Below are 13174 nucleotides of genomic sequence, written 5' to 3' on the forward strand. Positions count from 1 at the left end.
GTGTAAGCTTTAGTCTCAGACTGCTGGTTTGCATCAGCAGTCTGCTGGTCTTCATCAGTTACTGGCTTAGTGATCAGAGACACATCATGATTTCTCCATAGCTTAATTTCTTTATCTGTAAAATAAAAAAAATAATAATAATAAAAAAATAAGAGTAACAATACCTTCCTCATAGAGTTTTTGTGAGGATTAAATGAGTGAAAGATGTAAAATGCTTAAAACCATGTCTATCACGTAGTAAGTGTTCAATAAATATCAACTGTTGTTACTGTTACAGGTGGTTAATAATTATGATCATGAAAATAATACCTAAGTTTAACACAGAGCTTACCAAAGCACTGTTCAAAGTTTTCTTCATCAATTAAAGTGCTGCATACATGGCCTGTGAGATCGGGACTATTATCCCATGATACACATGAGGAAACTGTTAAGTAGTGAACACTGAGATTTGAGCCTCTTGACTCTGGAGCCCTAGCTCTTAACTACAGTACAGATCAAAATAGTGGTTCCTTTGGGGTCTGGAAGAGGAAAGAGCCTTAATCATAATAGTGCCCCAATGCATTTGTGCTCTGTTTTTCAATTTCCCAAGGGCTTGTTCATGTTTACAGTCAATCTTATGAGTTGGGTATTCCCCAGACTTACATGAGAACATGATATACAGCAGAAGTTTAGTAGTGCATTCTAGCTCAGTTAATTGCAGTGTTCTTTTAGCTTAGTGCCCTTTCCACTAGACCTGTAAAATGCATGTCTAATATATATATACACACAGACACACAGACACACAGACACACAGACACACACACACACACACACACATATATACACTTTAAGGGTGTACTCTTTCTGCTCCCTCCCATTTTAAAATGCATTAAACTGTTAAGTTGATTTATCACTTGTGAAGGAAAGAAAGTAAACTCTGAGCCACATCTAGCTTATTCCTGGAGTAGTCAGGCACAGGCTGCTCGGGAGATGTTGACTTCCTTCCCACTTACCCCCATCTGTATTTATCAGGATGGATAGTCCTAGTTATTCCAGGAATGCACATTTGAAGGCACTTCATAACTCTCCTTTCTCTTAGGAAACAGCTGTAAAGCTCTTATTTACTCAGGGTAACTTGGGAAATGATGATTTATTCTATCCTGCTTGTGTTCCTCTGTGCATTCCATTTTTGTATGTTCTCTTGCTTAAAATACATTTTTGTATATACTTTTTTGGTGGCCTTTCTACAATCAGTTTTTTGGTTTTTTGTTTTTGTTTTTTGCGGTACACGGGCCTCTCACCGTTGTGGCCTCTCCCGTTGCGGAGCACAGGCTCCGGACGCGCAGGCTCAGCGGCCATGGCTCACAGGCCCAGCCACTCCGCGGCATGTGAGATCTTCCTGGACCGGGGCATGAACCCGTGTCCCCTGCATCAGCAGGCGGACTCTCAACCACTGCGCCACCAGGGAAGCCCTACAATCAGTTTATAATAACAATATAAATGTACATTTATTTCTAAATTATTTGGATACCATTTTACATAATTTTTCTAAAAGACATGGGAAAGGAGAGCTTTATTTTTAAGAGTTTCTTTGCTTTCCTAAATGAAAGTATATAATAAAAAAATGAATGACACCCTATCCCTGCCAAAGTGTCAGAGAGGCAAAATAGCATCATGACTTGGTACTACTGGGACATCAGAGCTAGGCTTCTTCAGTTCAAATAACAGCTCGACTATTTTTAGGAGTTTCATATAAAATTTACATAAAAAGGAAATTCCTCACAGGGAGATCAGCTCAGTGCTTTGTGATGGGGGTGGGATAGGGAGGGTGGGAGGGAGGGAGACGCAAGAGGGAAGAGATATGGGGACATATGTATATGTATAACTGATTCACTTTGTTATAAAGCAGAAACTAAGACACCATTGTAAAGCAATTATATTCCAATAAAGATGTTAAAAATAAATAAAAATCCTACCTATTATAGCTAATCAACTAAAAAGTTAAGAACTTTGTAAGCCATTTATAATACTAATATTTCACTTCATGTAATAGTTTATTTCCCAAAATGCCTTGTATTTCAGTAGAACAGTATAAGAGTAGGTGTTAATATATGAAAAGGGATTTCACCATTTTTGTGAGAGAACTGAAAGGATTTGGGGAAAGTGGGGAGCAGATGATAGAGATCTGGGGCACTGAAGAAAAAAATTACTCAAGATGAAAAAACATCAAATGGAAAATATATCCAGAGGGAGGAAATTCTTAATGAAATGTTTGGAGAAATCTTCAAGAAAGGAAAGTTTAGAAATCAGATTTTGTCTCAAGTCAAGAATTTGTATTTGGAAAGAGATTTTACATAAGGAGTGTGCCTTTTGAAGGTTATAAATTTTAGTGTGAGCACTCAAGTATGTATTTGTGTCTGCTTTCATTGAGTTATTTTAGGAGTTGAGTTGGAGACTGTGGTATCCCTAACACCGTTTCCTACTGTAATCACCCTCCTCACTGTTGTCAACATCCAGGGAGGATATAACTTGTGTTGTTCAAAGTGCTCTGTCAAGACCCTACAAGTCAGACATTCTCCAGTGACTTAAGAAGGCAATGCCGTTGGGTGAAGACCCAGGAAAATAATGGTTGACCCTCGACTCCCAACTTGTGGTTTTTTGTAGTCTCAGCACCTGGGGCCCATAGTGTAGGAACTTGATGATAGATGGGGGAATGGGACAGTAGAGTAGGTTTTCTGCCTGAGCACACAGGCAAAATTTTATTTTCTGTTAAACTCCACCTGAATCCAGATGTGTTCTCATTGAAAACAAATGAAGATAACAATTTGGGCTCAGAAGGAGAATAGAAGTTACAAAAGGATAACTCAGTGAAGTACACATTCCACTGAACTCTATCTTTAAAACATTACCCATAGTTGGAGAGTTTTTAGTTTTTAGCTTACTTGACTTCTCAGAAGCATTCAGTATTGCCAGCCTCCCTCCATATTTGCTCATTTTTCCTTTTTTTTTTCAATAATAACTTTGCATGGAAGCAAGGTGGTTGTTGCTGATATCTCTGTTGGATGGGGATGTGGATGGAGTTTTGGCAACTTTTTGTATTTTCTTAGTTTAAGGGTACCTCTTACATTGCTACAGTGAAGCACTCTTTCTTTTATGTATAGTACTTTTTTACCTTCTACTTTGAAACTCTTATGCGTCATTAGGGACCTTCTCTTCAGCCATTCCTTTTTTCCTACCTTTGCACCTTCACAGACACTTCCCGCCTCTTTTTCCCCAGGAAATGAAGTCCTGCTGAGACTTCAGTCTCTGATCTCATGTCCTTTCCAAGGCCCTTCTTTTCAACTCTGTAGTAGCAATGCTGTGATCTTTTAGGCCTCAGACATATTTTAGTATGTCCTTACTTAGGGTAGTACCTTCTCTCTCTGGCTGTGAATCCTTGGTAATATCTCTAATCCACTACCATTAGGAAAGATGCACATTCTTACCTCTTTTGCGCACATCCTACATGTCTGCTCTCTTATACAGGACTGACTTGGTTGGTCATGAAGTTTATTTCTACGTTTTTAACTGATAAACACTCCATTTGGGACATAAGCTAATTTTTCTTTGATTATTCCTTTTCTTCCTCATCCACTACTACTTCTTTCATAGTTTCTTCTATTTTCTCAATGAGAACTAGCCTCCAAGTACATTGTAACTTAGAATAGAAAAGTTATAAAATTATCCCCTATGTTTAGCAACAAACTCAGGTTTCTAACATTCACTTATGGTTCTGACTCTCAAGTATTGATTTGATTTCTCTTTTTTATTTGTTTCTTGTGCTCATATATATCTGCATTTTTTTCAGCTGCCTACTGAATCACTCTTCTATCGTGCCGTACTTCAGGATATTATTAAAGATTGTTATGGCATCACCAAATGGTATGATGATTTCATTTCAATAAGAATAACTATCCTGTATTATAAGTGAAGTGACTTTTAGTTTTCAGGTGAATTCATTCAGGGTCACTGTTATTAGTAGAAGAAGCTTTGAATTTGAGCGTGATTTCAGTAAGTAACAAAGAACTATGCAGCAACCGTATCTTAGGTTAATCATTATTAAAGTAAGGGGTTCTAATGATTCCCTTTTGTCCTGAAAGGTTGTTGTGATGATAAAGAAATATATGTAAAATGTACTTCAGAATTTGAGAAGTACTGAAATGTTATATGTAATTCAGTGAATATAATATTATAATATGAGCAGGGGTTATATTTAAAATATTTCACAAACACTGCAGCATAAACACTTAATTAGAACAGATATCAATCTTAAATAGTCAGTGTGGCCATTCATGTCTCTACTGGTAGAATAGTAGCCTTGCATATGTTTTGTTTCTGTTTTCCCCAGATAATGGCTGCCTATACAGAAAGGCAAGGATTAGGAGAATTTTTCATAATATTGGTTTAACAACTGCCATACTCAAGCATACATCCGCAGTCCCTTCAAGTTTCATGAATGTTTCTTTGTACTAGTTATAATTTTAGGATTCTGATTGCCATTTCATTATAATAGGATTATTTTTCAAACTAAAATAGGGTAGTTTTCAAGTTCTCAAAAACAAATCTAAACTTATTAACAGAAATAGAAGCTATTTTCAGATTAGGTATAATTTCTCTAAGAAAAATAGTCTATTTTTTTACTGAAAGAAATTATGACATAGAAGTATCTACATATACCATTGTTTTTGTTTGTTTTTTTGCGGTACGCGGGCCTCTCACCGTTGTGGCCTCTCCCGTTGCGGAGCACAGGTTCCAGATGCGCAGGCTCAGCAGCCATGGCTCACGGGCCCATCCGCTCAGCAGCATGTGGGATCTTCCCGTACCGGGGCACGAACCCACGTCCCCTGCATCGGCAGGCAGACTCTCAACCACTGCGCCATCAGGGAAGCCCAATATACCATTGATTTTAATTGTCATTTCTATGTAGATAACTCCCAAATCTGTGTCCCTATCTCCATTCTCTTTTCCATATATTCATCTTCAAAATGTCTGAAAGTGAATTTCTCATGGTTCCTTTCTCTAAACTCACCCCAAGATGCTAACCTTGTTGGAAAAAGTCACAAAATTGTGCAAATTCATGTCTACTCAAATATTGACTGCCTGCCTTCCTTTAAGACCTCAAATCTGTTCATTACTGTGTTTGTTGTTCTCTTGATGACCTCTTAAGATCATCTACACCCTTTTCTGAACCTTTCTTCTCACTTAAAAATTCAAACGTCTCCAATCCTCCACATTCCTGCCTGCCTTTATTACCCAGTAGATGTTATTTAAGACTTCTTTGATTCCAGATCTTTATTGAGCTTTCAGCCATATTTGATCATGTAATAATTGTTTTCTCCAAACTCTCGTCCTCATTGTCTTCCATTAAGCTGCATTCCTCTAAGTTTCCTTTTCCTACCTTGAGCTCTCATCTGTCTTCTGTAAGCATTTTTCTTCTTATTCATCCCCTTGGTATATCCAGCAATTCTCTAGTGTTTTATATTTAGCTGCTGTCTCTTTATATTTCCTCTTTCTCTTAACAGTTACCCTCACAACAAATAACTTAAATCATGTATCCAGCTCCTACGTCTTTTTTGAAGTTCAAATCTCTATTTCTCAGTATAGAGCAACAGCTTCTGAACAGCCTCACTTAAGTACCTTAAGCACCTTAAAAATACACCAGATTCAGCCACAGCCAAAAAACAAAGTCAGCTTCCCACCAATTCTGTTCCTCTTTCTTCTGTCTCTTGACTTCTTTTGTCATTTCTGGGGAATTGCATGACCATTATCAAGCTTTAGAAATCTTAAAATCATATTTGATTCTTTTCTTTTCTCATCATCAAACCACACATTCTAATTAGTTGCCAAGACTTGCAGGTGTTATATTTTTTAACCCAGTGGTTGTTCATTGTGGGGCAGGCAGCCTATCAGGTTCTGAATGCATAGGATGTAGTGTCCACACAGGAGCCTTCTGTATTCTAGTCAGGATGGCATGTGCAGAAACCAAAGAAAATGATAGAAACCTGCTTCCAGTAACAGCAGACTAAGTAATTAGGGCTAACCCTCCTTCTGAGAAAAACTAAAAATGCTAGAGATGTGTATATATGCAAGTGTGTGGTGTGTGTGTACAAGTATGTGTGTTTGTGTATATGCAAGTATGTGTGTATTTAAATTTGTTTTTAATTGGTTTGAGAACATCAGAGACTATCAAGGAAATTAAAAATTACACAGCAAATATCTAAGAGAAGATGGAAACCAAGAGAAATGAAGCCAGCTTTTAGGGCTTCATTTTCCCCAAGATGCCATTTCTTAACTACGGAAAAGGGGAATTCCCTGGCAGTCCAGCGGTTAGGACTCACCGCTTTCACTGCCCAGGCGTGGGTTCGACCCCTGGCCGGGGAACTAAGATCCCGCAAGCTGCGCAGCTCGGGCCAGCCAAATTTAAAAAAATAAAATAAAACAGCAATAACAACAACAAAAAAGAATGATCAATAGCAGCAATGTTTATAGGAGCAAAAGTCTACGAATAAAAATTTCATTAATAGGAGAATGGATAAACTGTTGTGGAATACTGTGCCATAGTGAAAATGTATGAATTACAACTACGTGCATCCAAGTGGATGAATGTTGTGAATCTAAACGTTATAGAAAAATTCATATATAATTTGGAAACAAGCACAAACGGTATAATTAATTCAGGAATGTAAATATGTGGTAAACAATCAAGAAAAGCATAAGAATGATAAACACAAGCAATATTCAGTGGTATAGTATCCTATGGGAGGGAGGACAACTGAGTGGACAAAGTGATGAGGTGGGGAAGATGAGGGGCACATAGGAATTTCTAGAGACCGTTAATGTTCTATTTCTCAAGTTTGGTGTTGCATATAAGTGCTCATTTTATTGACATTCTTTATACCTTATACATAGTATTTTGTAAATACTTGTTTGTGTTCAACAGCAGTGAAATTATAATCTCATTTCAGGCTACACCCCAGGGTTAGTTGAACTACATATTATACTCCTAGTATCTGTTGCAGTCACCTCATTATAGTAATAAGGAAAATTAAGATGAAGTGGTTAAAAGCTTGTCTTAAGTCATACAGCCTAAAAGAACCAGAGCTAGGACCAAATTCATAGTCCACAAAAGTCTTCTTTTTAGTTTAAATTCTTTGGGATATTTTTAATATGAGTGGAGTTATAGGTCTCCCCTTGTTAACAAGATTAACTTGATTGGAATCTCTGGCCAGCAAGATTACTAAAGACAGAAAATAAGATCACTGAATTATTTCTTCTGCATTTTATTTAGCTTTCCTTGCTAATTAAATAAATTATCTTCAAGTGATATACTGTTTCAGACTACTTGAAATATTATTCTGAAAGTTTCTTTAAGTTTAATTGTTTATATAACATAAGATTAGAAGTAAACTTTTTTTTTTTCATTTTAACATCTTTATTGGGGTATAATTGCTTTACAATGGTATGTTAGTTTCAGCTTCACAACAAAATGAATCAGTTATACATATACATATGTTCCCATATTTCCTCCCTCTTGCGTCTCCCTCCCTCCCACCCTCCCTATCCCACCCCTCCAGGCGGTCACAAAGCACCGAGCTGATCTCCCTGTGCTATGCGGCTGCTTCCCACTAGCTATCTACCTTACGTTTGGTAGTGTATATATGTCCATGCCTCTCTCTCGCTTTGTCACAGTTTACCCTTCCCCCTCCCCATAGCCTCAAGTCCATTCTCTAGTAAGTCTGTGTCTTTATTCCTGTTTCACCCCTAGGTTTTTCAAGACATTTTTTTTCTTAAATTCCATATATATGTGTTAGCATACGGTATTTGTCTCTCTCTTTCTGAGTTACTTCACTCTGTATGACAGACTCTAGGTCTATCCACCTCATTACAAATAGCTCAATTTCGTTTCTTTTTATGGCTGAGTAATATTCCATTGTATATATGTGCCACATCTTCTTTATCCATTCATCCGATGATGGACTCTTAGGTTGTTTCCATCTCCGGGCTATTGTAAATAGAGCTGCAATGAACATTTTGGTACATGACTCTTTTTGAAGTATCGTTTTCTCAGGGTATATGCCCAGTAGTGGGATTGCTGGGTCATATGGTAGTTCTATTTGTAGTTTTTTAAGGAACCTCCATACTGTTCTCCACAGTGGCTGTATCAATTTACATTCCCACCAACAGTGTAAGAGGGTTCCCTTTTCTCCACATGCTCTCCAGCATTTATTGTTTCTAGATTTTTTGATTATGGCCATTCTGACTGGTGTGAGATGATATCTCATTGTAGTTTTGATTTGCATTTCTTTAATGATTAGTGATGTTGAGCATTCTTTCATGTGTTTGTTGGCAGTCTGTATATCTTCTTTGGAGAAATGTCTATTTAGGTCTTCTGCCCATTTTTGGATTGGGTTGTTTGTTTTTTTATTATTAAGCTGCATGAGCTGCTTATAAATTTTGGAGATTAATCCTTTGTCAGTTACTTCATTTGCAAATATTTTCTCCCATTCTGAGGGTTGTCTTTTGGTCTCGTTTATGGTTTCCTTTGCTGTGCAAAAGCTTTTAAGTTTCATTAGGTCCCATTTGTTTATTTTTGTTTTTATTTCCATTTCTCTAGGAGGTGGGTCAAAAAGGACCTTGCTGTGATTTATGTCATAGAGTGTCCTGCCTATGTTTTCCTCTAAGAGTTTTATAGTGTCTGGCCTTACATTTAGGTCTTTAATCCATTTTGAGCTTATTTTTGTGTGTGGTGTTAGGGAGTGATCTAATCTCATACTTTTACATGTAGCTGTCCAGTTTTCCCAGCACCACTTATTGAAGAGGCTGTCCTTTCTCCACTGTACATTCCTGCCTCCTTTATCGAAGATAAGGTGACCATATGTGCGTGGGTTTATCTCTGGGCTTTCTGTCCTGTTCCATTGATCTATCTTTCTGTTTTTGTGCCAGTACCATACTGTCTTGATTACTGTAGCTTTGTAGTATAGTCTGAAGTCAGGAAGCCTGATTCCTCCAGCTCCGTTTTTCGTTCTCAAGATTGCTTTGGCTATTCGGGGTCTTTTGTGCTTCCATACAAATTGTGAAAATTTTTGTTCTAGTTCTGTGAAAAATGCCAGTGGTAGTTTGATAGGGATTGCATTGAATCTGTAGATTGCTTTGGGTAGTAGAGTCATTTTCACAATGTTGATTCTTCCAATCCAAGAACATGGTATATCTCTCCATCTATTTGTATTATCTTTAATTTCTTTCATCAGTGTCTTATAGTTTTCTGCATACAGGTCTTTTGTCTCCTTAGGTAGGTTTATTCCTAGATATTTTATTCTTTTTGTTGCAATGGTAAATGGGAGTGTTTTCTTAATTTCACTTTCAGATTTTTCATCCTTAGTGTATAGGAATGCCAGATATTTCTGTGCATTAATTTTGTATCCTGCTACTTTACCAAATTCATTGATTAGCTCTAGTAGTTTTCTGGTAGCATCTTTAGGATTCTCTATGTATAGTATCATGTCATCTGCAAACAGTGACAACGTTACTTCTTCTTTTCCGATTTGGATTCCTTTTATTTCCTTTTCTTCTCTGATTGCTGTGGCTAAAACTTCCAAAACTATGTTGAATAAGAGTGGTGAGAGTGGGCAACCTTGTCTTGTTCCTGATCTTAGTGGAAATGCTTTCAGTTTTTCACCATTGAAGATGATGTTGGCTTTGGGTTTGTCATATATGGCCTTTATTATGTTGAGGAAAGTTCCCTCTATGCCTACTTTCTGCAGGGTTTTTATCATAAATCGGTGTTGAATTTTGTCAAAAGCTTTCTCTGCATCTATTGAGATGATCATATGGTTTTTCTCCTTCAATTTGTTAATATGGTGTATCACGTTGTTTGATTTGCGTATATTGAAGAATCCTTGCATTCCTGGAATAAACCCCACTTGATCATGGTGTATGATCCGTTTAATGTGCTGTTGGATTCTGTTTGCTAGTATTTTGTTGAGGATTTTTGCATCTATGTTCATCAGTGATATTGGCCTGTAGTTTTCTTTCTTTGTGACATCCTTGTCTGGTTTTGGTATCAGGGTGATGGTGACTTCGTAGAATGAGTTGGGGAGTGTTCCTCCCTCTGCTATATTTTGGAAGAGTTTGAGAAGGATAGGTGATAGCTCTTCTCTAAATGTTTGATAGAATTCGCCTGTGAAGCCATCTGGTCCTGGGCTTTTGCTTGTTGGAAGATTTTTAATCACAGTTTCAACTTCAGTGCTTGTGATTGGTCTGTTCATATTTTCTGTTTCTTCCTGATTCAGTCTTGGCAGGTTGTGCCTTTCTAAGAATTTGTCCATTTCTTCCAGGTTGTCCATTAGAAGTAAACTTTTTTCATGGACTTAAAAACTATAGCATTTTTACTCTATTGTAATTGTGAATTAGCATTTAACACTTATGTTAAAACTCAATAATTTATATAATTTTTAAAATGTTATAATTAGTCCTTATCTGGAAACTTTCTAAGGGAATAAAATGCCAAAGAAAACATTTAATGGGATATGGGATAAGAATCCTTTAGAACACTTCAAAAGAGAGCAGAGAAATTGATGTGTATACTTTACTTACTTTATTATTCTCTTTCATAATGAGTACTGTAAACAGCTGTAGAAGAAATACATAAATTTTGATGCCTGTAATTATGAATTAGTTTAACTTTCATTATGATTTTGCAGTGATCAAATAGGTATGTGAAAAACCAGATCATGAAAACTGGCTCACCAAATTAAAGCTACTTATTTAGTCCATAATGTGTGGTCAGATTCGCGGGTCTGTATCTTTTAAATTGAAGAGTATTTTGAAGATTTTTGTAACTTCCTTAAGTGATTGCCATTTTCAGCAAAATTTTATGTTAAGTCTTAAGAAATACTTAAAGGTCCTTTAAGTCTTTCAGTAGGTATTAGCATATAAAACACAATATAAATAACTTCATAAGTATTTTCTGATGATGGAGAAACTGAACTTTGATACTTTCTGTCCTTCATATGCTTATTTTTATTTAATATATGTCTACTTTACCTTTTCCTATAATTTCCTAAACTAATGTTGCTTCTTTGGAAAATGCTACAAGGAAACCATGTTCTTACAATTGTATTTTGGGGAAAGCATGTGGGTGGTGTTGGATTCACTTGAGTAGAATTTTAATTAGATCTAGTGCATTCACTTTTATTAAAAGAAAGAATACTGATTCCTTTTTAGCATGCTAACCGTGCTTTATTCTGACAGAGGGCCCCCTTTTAATCTGTTCTTCAAGTCCCATCATTTATCTTTCAGAAACAGTTATGTCACTTTTCTCACTTCAAAATGTTTGATAATTTCTCTTCTTTATACTTAAAAACTAAAATTTCCTTATTATGGCATTCAAGGCCATTTCTAAGGTGCCACTAATGTCCTTTCCAGACTAATTCACCACCCCATTCTTCTCTGCACCCCAAGCAGCTGCCCATGTACACTGTTTGTATACTGGATTATTCATCATTTCCATGCAATTATTTTTGGACCTCGTATGCTTCCTTGGAGCTCCTTTGCCTACCTGAAATATTCTCCTCCCCATTTCTGCATCTTTTCTTTCCCTGACCTCTGGCAGGTGAAATCCTAGGCATTCTTTAAAACCCAGTTTGGAAGACATCTCTGGTATCTTTCTCTTCTCCACCTCACTCTCTCCTCCCATAGTACTTAATCTGGGATTCACTGCTCTTATTGAATCTAAATGTACAATGAGTTGTTTGTGTCTGCTCCTCTGCCACCTGGTGAGCCCTGATGGCCAGTTTTCAGCTTTATTAATTGAAGTCGTCTATCATAGTGGTTAAGAGCACAGATTCTGAAAATCCTCTTTGGAACCATTTTCCCGTCCAACTACTATCCCATATCTGTTCTTTCCTTTACTGGAAAACTCCTTGAAAGTGCTGCCAATTTCTTTCCCATTTCACTTGAATTCCAATCAGACCTTACTTCCATCACTCCATCAAACTCCCCTTTTCAGGGGCACTAATGACCCCATGTGGCTAAATCTCCTGGTCAGTTCTCAATCCTCAACTTACTTAGCCTGCCATAAGTATTTCACACAATTTACCACTTTTTACTTTCATGTGCTAGACAAAGTCCCTCATAAGATAGTCACCTTTTTCTTTTTTTTTTTCCAGTTTATTTTGCTGACTCCTCTTCCTCTTTCAGACCTCTCATTTTTGGAGTGGTTTTTTCTATCAGTTCCTACTACCTAGGTGATCTCATCATGTCTCATGGCTTTCAGTACCATGTATATGCTGGTGAATCTCAAATCTAGAGTCCAGTTAATAACAAGTGTATTCTTCTAGTTGCTCAGGCCAGGATAACTTTGACCTCTCTCACACTGCCTGGATCCAGTCCTTCAACAATTTTATAGTCTGTCTAATTAAATATATCTAAAATTCTACCACTTCTCAACCATCCTCAGGGCCAGCACCCTGGTCAAAGCCACCATCATCTCTCATGTAGATTATTGTAATAACCTCCTAATTGGTCTTCCTGCTTCTGTTTTTGCCCCCTAGAGTCTAATCTCCACACAGTAGCCACAGTGATCCTGTTAATATTTTTAAGTGAGATCTTGCTCACTGTCTTCCCATGGTTTCTTATTCACTTGGAAGTAAAGCTAATATTTTCACTATGACCTACAAAGCCTTATATGATGGAGCTACTCATTATCTCGCTGATCTCATTTCTACTATTTTCCCGTTTAATGTCTGTACTGCTTTCCTTGGTATTACTTGAAAATACCAGGAACACTTTCTACCCCAGAGCCTTGCCACATAATGTGTCCTCTGCCTGGAATGCTCCTCACCAGATATCCACATGGCTAGTTCACTCTCTTTCTTTAGTTCTTTACTCAAAATTATCATCTCTATGATATCCACCATCACTCCTCTCTAACATTTCTTATCTGCTTTCTCTCCTCTGTCATCAGCTTCTCATTAGTTCATATTGCCATACAGTTAGTCCCCTACATACGAACGAGTTCTGTTCCGAGAGTGTGTTTCTAAGTCCAGTTTGTGCGTAATTGCAACAAAGTTAGCCTGGGTACCCAACTAACACAGTTGGCTATATAGTACTGTACTATATAATAGGCTTATAATACTTTCCACACAAATATACATAA

At 37.1% G+C, this 13174-nt stretch overlaps 1 protein-coding gene across 6 annotated transcripts in view; it reads left to right on the plus strand.

Moving 5' to 3' along the window:
- The window catches only part of METTL25 (methyltransferase like 25), a 165813-nt gene that overhangs the window by 68991 nt on the left and 83648 nt on the right, over positions 1–13174 (plus strand). For all 6 annotated transcript variants that reach the window (XR_003791041.1, XR_003791040.1, XM_029204799.1 and 3 more), the window contains exon 8: positions 3827–3900. Coding sequence is in view for 4 of the 6 variants with exons in the window: in XM_029204799.1 (XP_029060632.1) it covers positions 3827–3900 (74 nt within the window). In the remaining 2 variants the exon portion in view is untranslated. The remainder of the gene's footprint in view (positions 1–3826; positions 3901–13174) is intronic.

This window comes from Monodon monoceros, unplaced genomic scaffold (assembly GCF_005190385.1).
Source record: "Monodon monoceros isolate NGI ecotype Baffin Bay Population unplaced genomic scaffold, NGI_Narwhal_1 Super_Scaffold_6, whole genome shotgun sequence".
Taxonomy (NCBI): domain Eukaryota; kingdom Metazoa; phylum Chordata; class Mammalia; order Artiodactyla; family Monodontidae; genus Monodon; species Monodon monoceros.